Source organism: Phaethon aethereus, assembly GCF_964289735.1.
Source record: "Phaethon aethereus genome assembly, chromosome: 1".
Taxonomy (NCBI): domain Eukaryota; kingdom Metazoa; phylum Chordata; class Aves; order Phaethontiformes; family Phaethontidae; genus Phaethon; species Phaethon aethereus.
Window position 1 is genome coordinate 61983263 of NC_138575.1, and position 16325 is coordinate 61999587.

Below are 16325 nucleotides of genomic sequence, written 5' to 3' on the forward strand. Positions count from 1 at the left end.
ACTGGGAGGAGTGAGCGGCCTCGGGCTGCCGCCCTTACCCCGCCAGCGGAGCTAGCCAGCTGCCGTGCGCCGCTGCCCGCGGAGAGCCGCGGCCACCCCCGCGGGGAGGGACGCCGCCGAGCCCCGCCGCCGGGGCGTGCCAGCGGGCGTCCGCCGCCGCCGCGCACTCAGCTGCCTGTGCCCAGCCGCGCCGCAGCGCCAACATGCCCGCCGTCGATAAACTCCTCCTGGAAGAGGCTTTGCAGGACAGCCCGCAGGTAGCGGCCCGCTGCCAGGGGCGAAGCTGGGGCGGGGGGCGCAGCCCCGCCGCTGCTGGTCCCGGCCGCCCGCCGGTGTGACGCACCGGAGCTGGCGGTGCCGGCGGGCAGCCCGGTGGTTCCGGCTGGGGCCGTGGCGGGGTTGACACCTCGGGAGGGCCGGGGAGCAGCCGTCCCGCGGCGGGCAAAGGGGTGTCAGCGGGCGGTGCGGGAGGGCAGGGCGGCGGGGCAGCAGTGCGGGCTCCCGACGGGTGGAGAAGTGGGTCAGGGTGACTTCGCCTGTCGGAGCCGTCGGGGGGCAGGGGTGCTGGCGAGCAGCTAAACGGCACCCGTGTGGCGTCGAGGGAAGGCTTTGGTCTCCCGCTGGCCGTCTGTCGGGGAAGAACAGGCCGTTCTGCTCCTGGGGGCCTGCGGGGAAGAGGCCTGCACCCCAGCGCGGAGCAGCAGGGTGTGAGGAGGTCGGGGCACAGCGCCCTTTCCTCTCACCTCCCTCAGAGAAGCCGCTCCTTTGGCTTTTTCCTCACGCTGTCCTGTCTGGGGGTGCGCTTGCTGGCTGTAGGGGTTGCCCTGAAGATGGGAGGTGTGCTGGGGAAGTGTAGGGGGGCATGGCGTGGCGCCCTGGCTTCCGCCGAGGCCCCTGAGGGAAAGGGAGACTTAAGCGCTCTGAGTCACCTGGCCCTGGTGACCAAAGTGGCCAGCATGCCTGCTCCTCCCTGCTCGTGGTGAGGGATCCCACGGGTGCTAGTTTGAATACAGGGGCTTGCCGCGAGGGTAGGTGAGGTCAGGTGGATCCCACCGAAGATGACCTCCTTCTGCAGGAGTCCGAGAAATGAGGACAGGTGGTTGCCACCCTTTACTTCCTAACTGCGGCAGGGGAGGACGTTTCTCCCCTCGCCCCAACGCTGTACCCAGCCCGTTATAGTGCCCTGTGCCCCAGTGCTGGGAGCCATGAGGTGACACAGCTGCAGAAGTGACCCCTGAGGACCATGGACACCCCACAGTGAAGAACCCACCATGTCATGATGGTTGTGGAGGGCACAGAGGTGTGAGGCCTCAAGAGCTGGGAAAGGAGGATGGAAGGATGGAAACCTGGGTGGAAGAGAGAAGGGAGGGGAAAGAGTGGAAATTTCACAGAGGCGTGGGGAAAGCACACTTGAGAACAAAGCGTGGTGCAGACAGATACAAAAATAATTGGTGAAGCAGGAAAGGAAGAAAAGGGAGCAGGGTGGATCAGCATGGATCCTGCTCGCAATTAGCCCTGTGTTGTAATCCAAACTCGTCTGCTGATGGGCTGGGAGGAGGAGTGGATAGGTGAGCTGTGGAGCAGATTGCTGAAAGATGTTATGGAGTCTGTTATGAGACATTTTGAAGGAAAAATTGGACATGCACCTGTCAGGAATTAATGAGTCTTGGGGCTTATCTTGATCCCCTCTTCTTATCCTTGTTTTCTGTGATTCCATGAAATCCCATCCTAGTAAGAATGATTTTCGTCATCTGTTTGATGTGGTATATGTGGAATCTCCATCCTCAGAGATTTTCAGAACTCAACTGGAAAAAGCGTTGAGTAACCTGATGTAATGTCAGAGTCAGCCCTATTTTGAGCAGGGGTTTGGACAAGGTGACCTGCAGAGTTCCTTGCCAGCGTGAACTGTTCTGTGTTCCACAGTTGAAAAAAATGTGCTAGATTTATTATGAGCAGTTATTAATGTTTTTAGTATTAACCTCCCCAGTGCATTCTGGAGCTGAAGAACTTGCCACGCAGGATAGATGAACTCATTTACCTCTTCAGTCAACACTTCCTTCAATGATTAAAAATGTAACACTGACTGAAAGCAGCTGAACAATGCACTGAATTGAATTTGGAGGTCTTCATCTTTCTTCTGACCTGAAATGAGGGCTGTTAACATTTCCTTTGCAATTACTGGAAATACCAGGCTGTACATAAACCTGATTATTTGCAGGATGTTTTGACTTGATTTGGTCATTGCTTTTTGTTCAAGTCGTGTAACTTTGGGAGGGAGGGGCATTGTTTAATTTTTTTATAATGGCCTAGTGTTGCTAAAATCTATTTTTTCATGCGAGGACACAGATTTTTTTTTTTCCCCCCAGTCTTTTATATTTTTACTACTTTTTTTCTTGTGAAGAGCTTTACATTCACAGCGCAACAGAGCACCTCTGTGAGCTGGGTGCTACAAAATCAAAGCAAAAAGGCAGTCTCTGTCCCACAGAGTTTAGAGCAGCAGAGCTTATGTGATCATTTACTCCTGCTTAAAGTGACCTGATTCTCCTCTGCCCTGTGCAGTCACTTACAGCAATGCAAAGGGATGGTAAAATCAGGATATAACCTCACTTTGTATAAACTGTATGAAGTATGTAAATTATACACAAGATGGAATTAGGCTGAAGTTTTCTGAAACTTGATTTCTCTCTCCTGAACAGTATAGTACTTTTGCCCTGGTTTGTCTCCAAAGACTGGCTGAAAAAGGCCATAAGAAATCTCTTAATTTTGAAGTGTTTGGCCACAAAATAGGAGAGAAATTTACAGTCATGCTAAAACCAAGGGAGATTCCTAACATGAAAGTAGAAATTTTTTCCTGTGTTTCCAGAAGCCAAGATAATGATGTTATTAATGAGGCCTCCTAAATGTTAGCTTAATATTTGGATTACTGGCTTATTTCAGCAGCATTAGCTGCTCTTCCAATTTGTCAAAACAGCAACAACCAAAATATACACATGATGGTATTTTGTTGCAGTGATTTAAAATCGTGTTCTTAAATATGAATGTTTTCAAGAATAACTTCCAAATTGCTTGAATCATTTATTGTTTTTATTATTTTTGAACAATGTGCTAATAACTGAGGCCAAGACTTTCAGAAACTGTTTCCCAGAGTTGTTCTACCTCAACCCATAATTAGATACCTGAAAAACTGAACCTGCAAAAATTCAGTAAGATTTAGGAATCTGGCTGACATTCCTGTGTTTGGAAACCTTTTCTAGGATGCCTAAACATTTGATTTGTAGCCTACTTCAGGCAGCTTCTTTCTAATTTTTAGGTCTTGGCTTGAGAATTGTCTTGATAAGCATTGTGTCAAGTTTTATCACTTTTACCTTCCTGAGATATATTTTTTAACCATCTTCATGCCCTGTGCATTTCATGTGCTGTTATAACACAAAACAGGGAAGACAAGCACTGTACAGTTAGGAGATAGTTGGCATTAGTGTTGCTTTTTTAATGTATCATTCAAGATAAAAACATTTAAAACTGATATTTTTGAAAAGCAGTATGTTTTCAAGTACTGAAATAATAGCTTAGTATGGAAAATGCTCAAAATCATGCCACTGTCCCTGCAGGGAAGTTCTGCACAAAGGTCCTTAATACATTTGGGTTCTTGATACCCATTTCATTGACTTGGCCTTCTCTCCATTCTTTGTGTTTTATTTTCTCTTTATTTGGAAACAATACTTTGTATTACATATCCCCTTAAATGCTGAGGTCTCAAACTAGTTTCCCAAATGCATTGACTGCCAGCGTCTCTAAGGTAGGAAGTATTGTAGCAGCTTAGTCCATTAGCAGACTGAAATGCTGAGAGCTTTGGAGTTACTCAAAGTATAGAAGTACTCCCATGCAATGTCTAGAACAGAACCCAAGCACTGACTAAAGTCACGTACTTTAACTGCTGAGCAACACCAATTTCTGGCTTAGATACTTCTCGGCAGAAATGAAATGATAGTTTCTCTTGGGCCAGGGTTCTTGAAGGCTGCTGATTTTGAGTTTTTTCAGGATAAACATGAAGTCTGGGCAGGGAAGTTTGCAGAGAAGAATAAATGCCTTGGGGAAGTAGATGTGCCTTCTGTTAAAATACTGGAGCAACTTAAAGCTACCTTAAATCTTTGAAATAAATTTCCCAGATTCAAACCTGGATACTTCAGGTACATTAGAGATTCTTGTAACAGGAGGACAGATAAAGCATTTGCTCTGTAACAGAACTGACTTGTTTATTAAAGTACTGGAGTTTATATGTGCCCCTCACATAGCAGATGAAACTAGTTAATGTCATATAAATTACCTGTACAGATGGAAAGACATTGCCAGTTAGCATCAAATAGATTGGATTTACCAAAGTTAAGGCTAAGGATGGATCATGGCTTTGTTAAAGGGACAGCCTTCCCTCTTTCATTATTGTCTTGATCTAGCAAATTCTTGAGCTCAACATTATTCTGATACATCTTTGTTTCCCATCTGAGGAGCTGTGTCAGCAACATAATTCTGTGTTCCTGATGATTCCTCCAAAACAAACCAAGGGAATTCATTTCTTTAAGATAACATGAGTCATTATGCTCTTTTTTTTTTTTACCCATTTGCTGACAAGGATGAGCTAGCAGAATGGAGAAAGTACAGAGTATCTCTGAGTGGGTGTATACTTCTCTGCCAGTTGTTGTAGATGAACACTCAGTTGTTTGGTCTGATTACGTCAGCTACCTTTGGCAGTGGCCCTTTAAGGGTTGCTCAAGACAGTTGAGAGTGAATAATACTCTGTAAATTATCTCATGGAAAGGGGTGCTTTTAATGTAGTCTGACATTAGAGAAGTAAAGTGAGCAAGCAGTGGTATTTGACCCAGAGTCCTTAATGTGGTTTGCATTACTGTAGTCAGCATGCAAATGTTCAGGGTTTTTTACATTCCTGATTATGTTGGAAGGAGTGTCTATTAGTTAGAGCAAGAGACTGGGAATCAGGATTTGGCCATAGCATTTTATCACTTTGCTTCCTTATGCTTCAGTTTACCAGGACATAATAGAAGGACTAACTTCTATTTGTTTTGAGATTCTAAATAAACAAAATAATGAAAAGTTAAAAGGCTTATTATTTCTGAATGATTTGTATTTTTTGCTACCATTTATTTACGGTCACTTATGATTCTTTTTAATATTTTCACTCAGGACTAAAACTGTTTGCTTTTTTCTTTTATTGCAGACTCGGTCTTTGCTCAGTGTATTTGAAGAAGATGCAGGAACCCTTACTGAATACACAAACCAGTTGCTTCAGGCAATGCAACGAGTCTATGGTGCTCAGGTAATTTTCCATTTGCGTTTCTTTTGTTCGATGTGCAGTAGAAGATAAATTGCTATTATGATGCTGTTATTTACATGAAAGTTGCCAAGTGCCTGCACCTCTTGTGAGTTAAGAGGAGTTGTGGGTGTTTTCCATCTGATACCGCAGCCCCTTTGCTCCTTGGTGTTCAGAAATCATATGCATGAGGAAAAATCTTACCTGCTTTGTCTGTCTCCAGACAATTAATAAAAGAAAAATTGTGGTATATCCTTGCCTTACGGTACATTGGAAGCCCAGCCTTGACAAAATTGCTTGCCTACACGCAAACACAATACACAGATAGGTATTCACACTGACTTGAGGCATCTAACTTAGATGCTGTGACTTAGATGCTGTGACTCACCATTTGGAAGGAACTGTCTATGTCCATTGATTACAGAGAGAATGCATGCTTTGAGTCATACTGAAGTTAAGTACCTAAAGTAGTCAGTGTGAAAAATATGGGAGCAGGAGCAGAAAAAAATAACACTTTCTAAAGCACTTACATGACCTAGATGACTAAATCTCTTTGAAAGTACAATCTGTAAGGTAAATCCAGTGCTTTGGAAAACATTATTATAAATCTGAGTGATTTTTCGGTGAAGCTAGGATTCCCATGTGCATAAAACCAGATATTTCAAAATACCATATCTAGGTCTTTAAAGATGTACACAGTATCTCATGGAACTTTTGCAAGTATTTATGTAGGTTAGGTATCTAAGATCCTTAGAAACAACAGCTTTTCTATTCTTAAACCAGTAAATCAGAGGTCACAAAGATGAGAATTGGGGTATTTTGAATTTACTGGCAGACTGAGTGCCTGATTCTTATGTTATCAGGAGTCATTTCAGCTACAAAACTACTGCAAGAGTATGTCCATTTGGTGGGATTACTCATCTGAGTGACTGATGGTATGACTTGGAAAAAAGAGCCGTCTGCCCAGGACCTAGCTACCTACATCTGGAAGATCCAGCTTTGGAGAGCTTGAGAGTATTCATGTCCTGCATCCCATGCAAATGCAGAGCAATCAGAGGCTTACAGAACGGCTCAGATACTTAGAAAACAATACAGCACATAGCCAGGGGCTGGAGAGGTGACATGAAATCAGCACTGAAAGTCAGTGGTGGGCATTTTTGTGGAGACACTGAGCTTTAAGAATAGCAAGAGTGTGGGCACGTTGGATGGTAAAAAATCTGAGACCAAAGAGCAGGTAGGATTGAAATAGGTGAAAGAAGGAAATCAGAAGATAAATATGGCGTGATTATTAAGTGTCCAGCTTATGGACTACATGTCCCTTTGCCTGGTTAATGCCTTTTTAGGATGGCATTTTAGGAAGCAGTTACTCTGGCCTGTGATACATGAAAAAATGCTTTGTCTGCTTTTGTTTGCCTCTTTCCATCTCGTTTTTTAGCCTTCTCCATTTCTGTTGCCTGACAGTTACGAAATTTCCTCTTTCTTCTCACTGTCTCAGCGCGATTACCCAGCTGTACTTTGCAGTACTACTGAATCTTCTTCATTTTCCTTCTGCTTCTTGACCACTTTCTTCCTGCACACTTCCTGATTTAGTGTGATCTAAGTATTCGGTCACTTGTGAATATTAGATGTGTTCTTTGAAATACCTCAACAAATGTTTGATGCCATTTTGGAATGGGAGGTGCATAGCAGTTGTTTAAAGGATGTGGAGGAGAGCACCCTACACTACCATTGACTTAGGAAAATTCAGGTTTAGTGGCCAGCGTTAGGGACTTCACCAAGGACGTTGGCTTAACATTTAGTGTTCTTAGTGCTGCTGCTTCTGCCATTTAATTCCTTGGAATCACTGTGTGTTGTGACTTCAGTTTGGGTTTGTGTTCTCGGGATCCAGTATTGGCAAAAAAATGACATTGCAGTAGCAAGAAAGGGTAAGTACAGCGTGTTAATTATGCAAGTGGAAAACTGAAACGTTTTTATTGTGTTTTCTAATATATATATACAGACACACACACACTTTTAAAAGCCTTGATATCTTGGCATGAGACCTAAAAAAAAAAAACATTAAAATTGGGGCAAAATTCTGTTCTTAAAATAAAAAAATAACGGAAATAATTAATTCAGCCATATACAGTGGTTAATTTCCAAGAGAATGTTAGTGTTTTATAGGCTAACATTGATTTCTAACTAATTTACCGAGTTTTGCAAATATCAATATGTCCTTTAAAGGAGCTGTTTCTGAATATTCCAAAGGAAGACATGCTTTCTGACTGAACTGACCCTCAATTTTTCAGAGGCACATGCTTTATTACAAAACTTTATGATTGCAGTTGCCATAGAAAGAGAAGTGTAATGCTGAAGTGCCCACTGAGCATGAATGGACAGTTAAGAAAAATCTGTGTAATATTTCTTTGCTGCCTAATACAACTTGAGAGAATAATCTGCTTTTGCTGATGTATTTTTAGGAGACACCTTGTCTGGGCCTCACTAGTGACACATTAGGAAGTGCTACCAACCTTTTTCATTTTAAGAGGGAATGAGATTTAGTAGAGTGTAAAAGTTGACAGTAGTGTGAAGCTAGGTTCTGAATCTGGCTTTTTATTTTCCTGCCCTTTTTTCTTTGCAAAGTCATTGTCATCCCCTGCTCTGATTTCCTTATCTGTAAAATAGGAATTACAGTTACTGACCTACTTCGAAGCAATGACACAAGTTCTGTTAGCACAGCCATAAAAATGGCTGAAATTGCAGTCATGGCAGTCAGACAAAACAGCAATGGGGTATACCAGCCCACAGTATTGAAAAATCAGGGTTTATGCCCCCTCAAAACAGTTATGACAGTTTAAAAAAATGTTATTCTTGTTTTCTTCCTAAGTACATTCTGAACTTTAAAATTTCTCAGATGTCTTAACCATATTTTCAAGATTTACTGGAATAGTTTACTAGAAGTTTGGTGTTTCTTGTGATGAAAACTCAGATTTTCATGTAATTCAAACCACTGTAGCTTGTGATCAAATAACAGTAGTCTATGGATGCAGTGCAAAGTCTCAGGGGAGTAGCAATTAGTACCAACTGCAATCTGTTAATTATCCATGTGAATATATGCGTATATTTGTCCCAAAACACCACTTTGTGTGCAGAGCAGCAGTAAGTTTGTAAATTGACAGCTCAAGCTGCTCTAAGCACTTGGATCGTGCGTTTGAAAGGAATGTAAGAAAGGGGAATATTTGCCCAGAGCTTTTTAAAATGCTTGGGAAAGTAGGAATCTTTTTGAACATTCCTTCCCTTCCCCCCTTTTTTTAAGCTACAGATTTCTGCTAGGTGCTGGGGACGTAACTTTGCAGACTTACGTGTATTCAAGCAGGACTTCATTTTGCATGCCTTTAACTTTTCTAATGACAGTAGGGCAGTTGGTGGGATGGGTGCATTCATTGTGTTGGGCTTCAGTGAGATGTAGACATACCTTTGAAGGACTTGAAACTGCTTTTGTCCCAGGAGTGGCAGGAGGGGTCTGCAGCATCCTGTCGCAGGGTGTTGCAGTGGGTACGCTGCTGAGCCACCTGGAGCCACTTGATGTAGAAGGGCCCTTTAACAGAAGGGGCTCTTAACAAGTGGTCCAGGTGCCTTGGCAGCTGGGTGATGTATTCCTAGCAGATTGCCTTTGGTGCAAGGTCCTCAACACCTGACGAGCCCATGGTTGCTGTGCAGGATCAGGACAATGCTCTCACTTCTTTAGGCACCCACACCAGATGTGATGGAGTGGTGGCTCTGTCTTGCACATGGAGTTCTTTAAGTGAAAAAGACTTGTGTGGTGCTACAAGGCAGATGCAGTCTATGATGCTGTGGTTAAGGAGAAGTCACAAGTAGCAAATGTATGAACCACACTTGATGAGTGAGGTTTGGTTGGTTTGACAAGCTCATGTGTGTAAATATAGTGAAGCATTTTTATATGTCTTCATCAAATAAACCATATCCGTGTGAGTACATATTGTACTTCCTGTTGTAGTTCTCGCATCTGTGCTGTGGTACCCTGAAGTAGTTACTACGTTAGTGGTCTTACAGGGGAAGTCTTCCTTATGGAGTTTGTTCTTGTAGTGCTTCCTCCTTGCAAGCCAGCCCTGATGCTCCACCTGGCATTACTGCTCTCTGATTTCTGTGAATATTGTGTTCATCATTCTGGACATTTTATTGCCTGAGCAATATGTAATGCAGCAAGCAGGGACTGTTAGAAAACTTAATTTACTTAAGTTGCATGCTGAGGCCTTTGCAATGGTGTATGAGCAAAGTGAGCCCAGTTTACATTCCTGTCTTCCCACTGCAATAGTAAGTTATTTTCAGAACTTTACTATAATCTCCAATTCTTCTTCATACTATAGAAATGGCTCAGCTGGGATTTTCGCTTGAAACAAAATGCCATTTAGAAACTCAGGAGACTCTTGTGTCTCTACTGACTATTAAAAGGGATACAGTTAAGCAGGTTAGAGGAAAGTAAGATGCAGTATTTTGTCATTGGAAAGAGGCTTCAATGTCATTATTCCTGACAGGTCTTTCTAGATACTGAGAGCAGTGATGGCGGAAGAGGAATAAAAAGAAACCCATGTTGCCTTTATCAATATATCCAGAGAGAGAACAGCATGGGAATTGTGAAGTGTCATTCTGTTCAGCATCTGTGTCTCTGTAAGCAGTTGTCTTGTGATTCCATAGTCACATGGGCAAAGCAGCAACAACCTCTGGGACTCACTGCCGTTTTGATGTCCAAACTCTCAAGGAAACTCTTGACAATTATAGAATAGTTGTGGGTTATATACACGGCATTATATAGGTATCAGAACAGTGTTATTTCTCTCCCCAAATTCATGACGCCTCTCATCTGCATTTTTCAACAGTGCTGCTTGTTTCATCTTCCTATGTATTGACTTCACTAGGCCATAATTCAGTAGATAGGTGTCAAACTTTCTAGGGCGTGCATGGATTTTTGTATTTATTATGTTGTGTAGCTAATGCCAGGTGTTCAGAATTCTTAAACTAGTTCTTGCCAAAAAACCAAGTAAACACTGATACAGTTTTTCTTCTCATTGCTTTCTTTCCATGTCTGAAGGAACAACTGTGTTGCCTTTGCAAATAATAAATTTTTTTTTCCCCAAACCTTTTGAAACAATAATGTTTAAGTTAGCATTTTGTAAACTTTCAGTTCCACATAGAGAAGCTTCAATAGAGTATTAGATAGGACAAACACTTGCAGTAAATTACAGTTGTCAGCACTGACTTATGTGAAATACTGTATATATTATTCCATATTCATTGTAAGTTTGCATCCTATACCTATGCTCTTCCTGAGGCTTATTCACCATATGTTGCTAACAGAGGCAAGCAGAGCATTATCACATGAGAACTAATGTATTTACAAAGCCATGGGAGTTGTTTTTAGTACTCTCTATGGAGCTGGAGTTGTCACCATGCCTGGAAGCAAGCTAACATTGCACTAAGCAGGATCTGAAGATTAGAGTACTACAAGGAGGCGTAAATGTATGGATGCCTTGCTGATAGTAGTTGTTTTGCAAGAAGCTGAAGAGGTTCTTTCCCTACTGAACTAGCCATCCTACTCTAGCTGCTTTTGCTGTTCCACAGCAGAGTTTTGACTAGTGTCTTCTATTTCTTCAAGCTATTAGATGATCCTTTGCTGAACTGTTCATATTTGTGGGGACTGAACGCCATGCTGTGAATCAGCAGCAGGGCAAGCCATATGTTAGCCTGATCTTGTCAGGTGCTGGGCAGCCTGAGCACCCTCATGAGGCTTAGCTTCTCTCACCCTTGGGTTCATGTTTCCAAGCCATTTAATATGCAAACGGAAGCCTGTAGGACTGTAACGTTACTAGATTTCTGAAGAATTGTGTTTTGTATGAGGATGACATGCACATGTAGACAGGGTTGCATAAAACTGTTTTATCAAGATGCAGTTCGTTCTGCGCTGTGGCTGGTTTTGAAGGTAAATTTGTTCCCTAGTTCTGAAAGGATGAGAAGGCTGCAACTGCCTTGTAGACCTCCTCCTTCAATGACCTACCTGTATTTTTCCTCATTTATGAGGCATTAAGCTTTCCCAGTTGTAAGCCAAATTTTATTACATGTCATTCTGCACGTACAGGGTGCATAAATAAATACCTTTACCATTATCTTGCTTGTTTACATGAAGAAACATTTGGCAGTTCTGTGTGCTGGTTACTTGCAGAGTTTTAAAAATGCCAGCTTTAGCTGTAGTAGGAAGTAGCTTTGCAGAATGCTTCATTATATTGGGATTGGAATTTGACATGATGGAATAGCTCTCTGTCTTTAGAAGTTAATTTATAGCTCAACTTAATCCTTTACATGCCCTCAGATCTGGAATCTGTTAGATGACTGTCTATAAAAATATCTTCTGGCTTCAATGTATTATGCCTCAGAGTTTATTTTGGAAAAATGCAAAAAGAGACCCTAAAAAGGGATGGACTGCCTCACTGGTAAATGATTAACAGCATGGAGATTTTATTACAGTTAGGTTACAGAAAAGTCATACTCTCTTCTGATGATATGAACAGCTTGGTGAATAAAGGTGATAACAAAGAAGGTGGAATCAACCCAGAAAAATCACATGCCTTTGCTCTGGCACTAGATCAGAAACAAACAGTTGGACGTTTTCTTGCTGACTTATTTGAAGGCAGGGTGAGGTACTGAAATAACTTGAGAATTAAACAATCTTTTTTAATCTGTTGTTTTTTCCTTTCTGGTAGATTAATGCTAGATTCAAGGCACCACTTCCATTACCTTATCTGTATGAACTGGTGTTAGTGCACTTTATAAAATCTGTTCCTAGGGCTAGCAGGCCAGCCAGGACAAGAAAAAGAAAAAAAAGTCAGCACATCTGCAATCATAACTGATTGCTTGATTTGCATACATTCGTTCCTTCCTTCCTTCCTTCTAGTATACTTGTACATTAATGCTGCAATGACGTTTTCCCTGTTAAGTGAAATCATCTAATGAAAATGAATACATTTGTGAGACCCGGTTATTCATTTAGAATATTTGGATTTCCATTCAGGATTTTACTGGATTGCTACCTGATACATCATCTCATCAGTAGCTCTCCCGCTCCAGAAATGCTTATGAATTCTGAAATGTCAAGGTAACATGGAAGAGATGTGGACCGGGCAGTCAGGACTGTATAGTAGCTTTTATTTTGCTGTGGTATTTCAGTCACTTCAGGATAAAAGAAGTGAACGTTGCTTTATTCCATGGGAAAATGTCTTGGAAATAGATTAAAACCTGTTAAAATAATTTGCCTGGATTAGTGGATCTGTCAGTTAAAGCAATGCAAGTAACTTTTAAGTCTTGAGACTGATTAGTACCAGGGAGGGGGAGAAGGCTGATTAGGAAGACATGGGAGGAGGATTAAACCAAACTTTCCCAGATTAGTGTGCTTAGCAATGCAGTGTTACTACTAGGTCAGCAGAGCACTTTGTGTGCTTCCTGTTCCTTATGCGATGTGGCTGTGTTTCAGTTTGCTAGCTTAATTTCATTTGTTTACAACTGCTTGGTGTGTATGTGTGTGTGTTTGGTCTTCTTGGTTGGTTGGGGGTTTTTTTTCCCCTTGTGATATAATGAATAATTTTGTACCTCTGATGGGAGCAAAGTCTGGCAGAGATTGGGAGGATGAAGGACCCACATGGGCAAGGACTGAGTAACAAGTTTGTTTGTGGTGTTCTGACACAAAGAACCGAGCCCATAAATGAAAAATGTGACCTGCTGGCATCACTGGGATATTAGTGATGTATGGAACTGTTTTCCCCAAATCCCAAAGTAAATTTTATGTCAGGCCCTTCCATCAATTTGTTCTGTACCTGGAGTAGCATGCCATGAACGTCTGCTTGGGGTCTATATGCAACTGTTGTCATGTGATCATGTACTTGATGTGATGATGTTAACTTATACCCCTTTGAGACCCTTGTATTCCCCCATTATCCTGTCACATACTGGAGACTGCTCCTGGGGAGTGGTGATCACTGTAAGATGCTTCTTCCAGACACTTCTTTGCATTGCTCATCCTCAAACTTTTCCCCACAGATGAGTATGATGCTCTTTGTTACTCTTTGGATATTGTGTGAGGAAACTGAGGATCTGGTAGTCTTTAAAAATCAAACTGGTAGAAGCTTTGAGGATGGCTGACACAATAATGGTGTCAGCCCATTATTCTGAAGCTTCTTTTAGTGTTAGCTATTTTAAGCCAGAATCATTTATTTTCCAAATTCAGAACAGACCACACAGTTGCAGACTTTGGAGGAGTAAGTGAACCGAAACAAAAAGGGGGGTAAAAAAAAAAAAAAAAAAGAGGCATGTTTCTAACACTCAGTTTATTTCAAAAGATTTCTCCCACCCTGACGCAGCTGTACAACTGACAGATGGCATCATGGTTGCTGTGTGAGGACTTGGTCTTCTTGCAGTTCTTACTCAGCTCTATCTTTGAGGTTGTGTTTATGAAAAAGATCCTAGGTCTGAAAAACCTCTGCTTCTTTTTGTAATCTTAAATTCATCTTTGGACTCCACCCACATGCATACAAACAAACCACCCCTTTTAATGTCATCAGCCCACATAGAAGGAGTCTCACTCTTCCTGTCATCAGGCCATTGCTTCCTAGCTCCCATTTTGTAAGCGACAAAGTCTCTCAGGTGTTCTTGCAGCTTGGGGGCAGATAGTTAAGGCTCATTCCTGTCCTTGCCTTAGCCCTTAACAAGGTTTGTTAGTTCATGGCAAAGCGTGACATCCTTTTCCATCCACTGGCTTGGGAAATACTTAAATGCCAAATGTTTGTGTAAAGCTCTTTCATATTAAAAACTACACGGTTTGCATAAAGCAACCTGCAACTCTTACGTGAATCCTTGGCATTACTGTTGTATGAAAGTGTAATGCTAATTACTAATTGGTCTGAGACAAGATGTAAGTACTTGCAGATTCAGTCAAAAGGCTAGTAACAAAGTAGTAGAAACAGCAGAGCTAAAGACCTTCCATTATTTCTTGTTAACATGTCACTTTTGTTTGTAGAATGAAATGTGTCTTGCCACGCAACAGCTTTCGAAGCAGCTCCTTGCCTATGAAAAGCAGGTATGTTCAACATATGCCTTTGATTTCTTTTCAGCCTCAACACTTGCGACGAGGTCTGTGTAAATAGTGTGCTTTCCAGAAGTGCTTAGGGCATTGGTTTTACTTAGTTTCACGTAAAGTCTGTTGTAAAATTCCCTAGGTTGTTCAAGGGAGTTAGGTCATTTCTGAGGATCTTTTTTAAAAGTAAAAAAGTGCAAAATGAGAGTTAATAAATTTATGAAGATGCAAACCAGTTTGTTCCTATTGTATGGCTATGATTTTAAAATTAGTATAATAAGCATTAATTATATGTTGTCCAAAATTCATTCATTTAAAACAAGATGAGCAGGGTAAAAGAGTATGTATTAATGAGTTACTGTTTTTCCCATTTAGTTTTATTGTTTATTGCATTTTGTAGGAGTATTCATTACCTTTATAGTAAAACACATATTGTATTTTATACTTAACCTTTATTGATATACGGACCAAAAGCGTGTTTCTATTTTCAGCATTTTGCCTTGGGTAAAGGAGATGAAGAAGTGATATCCACCCTTCATTACTTTTCAAAAGTTGTGGATGAGGTAATTTGAATTGCCAATATTCTGTTTTTACAATCTAGAATTTTGGTGGCTTTTTTTTTTGGTCTTTGTCCTTTTGATTCTGAGCCTTTCCACTGAAGGCTAGATTGTGCCTGGGTTTTTTTAGAATCATTTAACTGGGTGAAATGAAGTATAATATCACCCTTTTGTAATGGTTAGAGCTGTTTCTGTGGCTTCGTCCCACATGCTGTCCTCAGAGCAAAGCTGAACTTCCTAAATAGGGGAATTAGAAAAGAGACTGAAACAGGCCCTTTCATCTAGGCTGGGACCATTTTTAATTTAATTTCATTTTAAAATAACATGTACTTTTTTAAGCTTTAAACACTGCCATTTGAGCCAAAACGTGCCAGGGATGGATGTAGGGCAGCTGTGAATTAGTAAAGTTGCAGTTTAGTTGCTGTGAGATCACGCAGAATCCAGAGGCGTCTGGAGGAGGCTGCAGAAATGCCTGTGGAAGGCAGGTTAGGTACTACAGCTGTGTGTGCTCAACACTTTTGCTCTCTGTAGGTTGCTGCTGAGTACTAAGAGTCTTACTAAATGCTTTTGTTAGACCTGCCCATGTAACATTTCAATATAATCTTAGTATCTAGGTCCTTATTACTTGTGTCATTTGTCACATCACTTTCTGTTGTGAGCAGGGCTGTGCCATCAGAAAAATGTTGTTCTTCTTGTTAGTCTACTTTCAGCTTCGATTAAGAAGGCAAAAGGCTGTATTGAGGTCTACTTTTTGGGAGAGGAGAGGAGATAGGAGGGTTGTGGGGCAAAAAGTAAGTTAAAATTTTTAGATCCCATGGTAAGTCTAACACATATATATATTTTAAAAAAATATATAAGTGAGAGGAATCCCAAGGTTAACTTTTCCTTTAGGCTTCTCCTGCTGCACATCTGCTCTCAGGGGATACTTCAAATTTATTGTCATAAGTCTTGTACCTGTCCATGTGACCTATGAATCAAAACAAGAACTTTCGCCCTCCCAGGTACAAGAGAGCCATCCCGTTTGGGGGCAGAAAGCAGAGAACCTCTCTGCTCACTTCTGTCGGTCACATTTTCCCTCACAAGAACATGCTCCGTTCCTGGGCCTCCTGTTCTGTGTGTTCGCTACCCCCTGTACCTCCGTTGTCTGTTCTACAGGCAGTGCATTGCCCTCATTTAGTTTTGTATCATCTGGTGGGAAATACTGACTTCATCCTCACCTGCGTAACCCTGCCTAGAGGCCTCCCGGATACCGTGAGCAAGTGGGCAAAATAGCATGTCAGTGTGTGGCGCAATCCTAGTCTGTAGTATTAGGCGCTCGAGCAGTGTG

At 41.7% G+C, this 16325-nt stretch overlaps 1 protein-coding gene across 2 annotated transcripts in view; it reads left to right on the forward strand.

Moving 5' to 3' along the window:
- Positions 1–203: 203 nt before the first annotated feature.
- The window catches only part of APPL2 (adaptor protein, phosphotyrosine interacting with PH domain and leucine zipper 2), a gene marked incomplete at its 5' end in the record, with an annotated part of 37276 nt that continues 21154 nt past the window's right edge, over positions 204–16325 (forward strand). For both annotated transcript variants that reach the window (XM_082014142.1, XM_082014143.1), the window contains 4 exons: positions 204–257; positions 5231–5329; positions 14385–14444; positions 14933–15004. In XM_082014142.1, the coding sequence (XP_081870268.1) occupies positions 204–257; positions 5231–5329; positions 14385–14444; positions 14933–15004 (285 nt within the window). The remainder of the gene's footprint in view (positions 258–5230; positions 5330–14384; positions 14445–14932; positions 15005–16325) is intronic.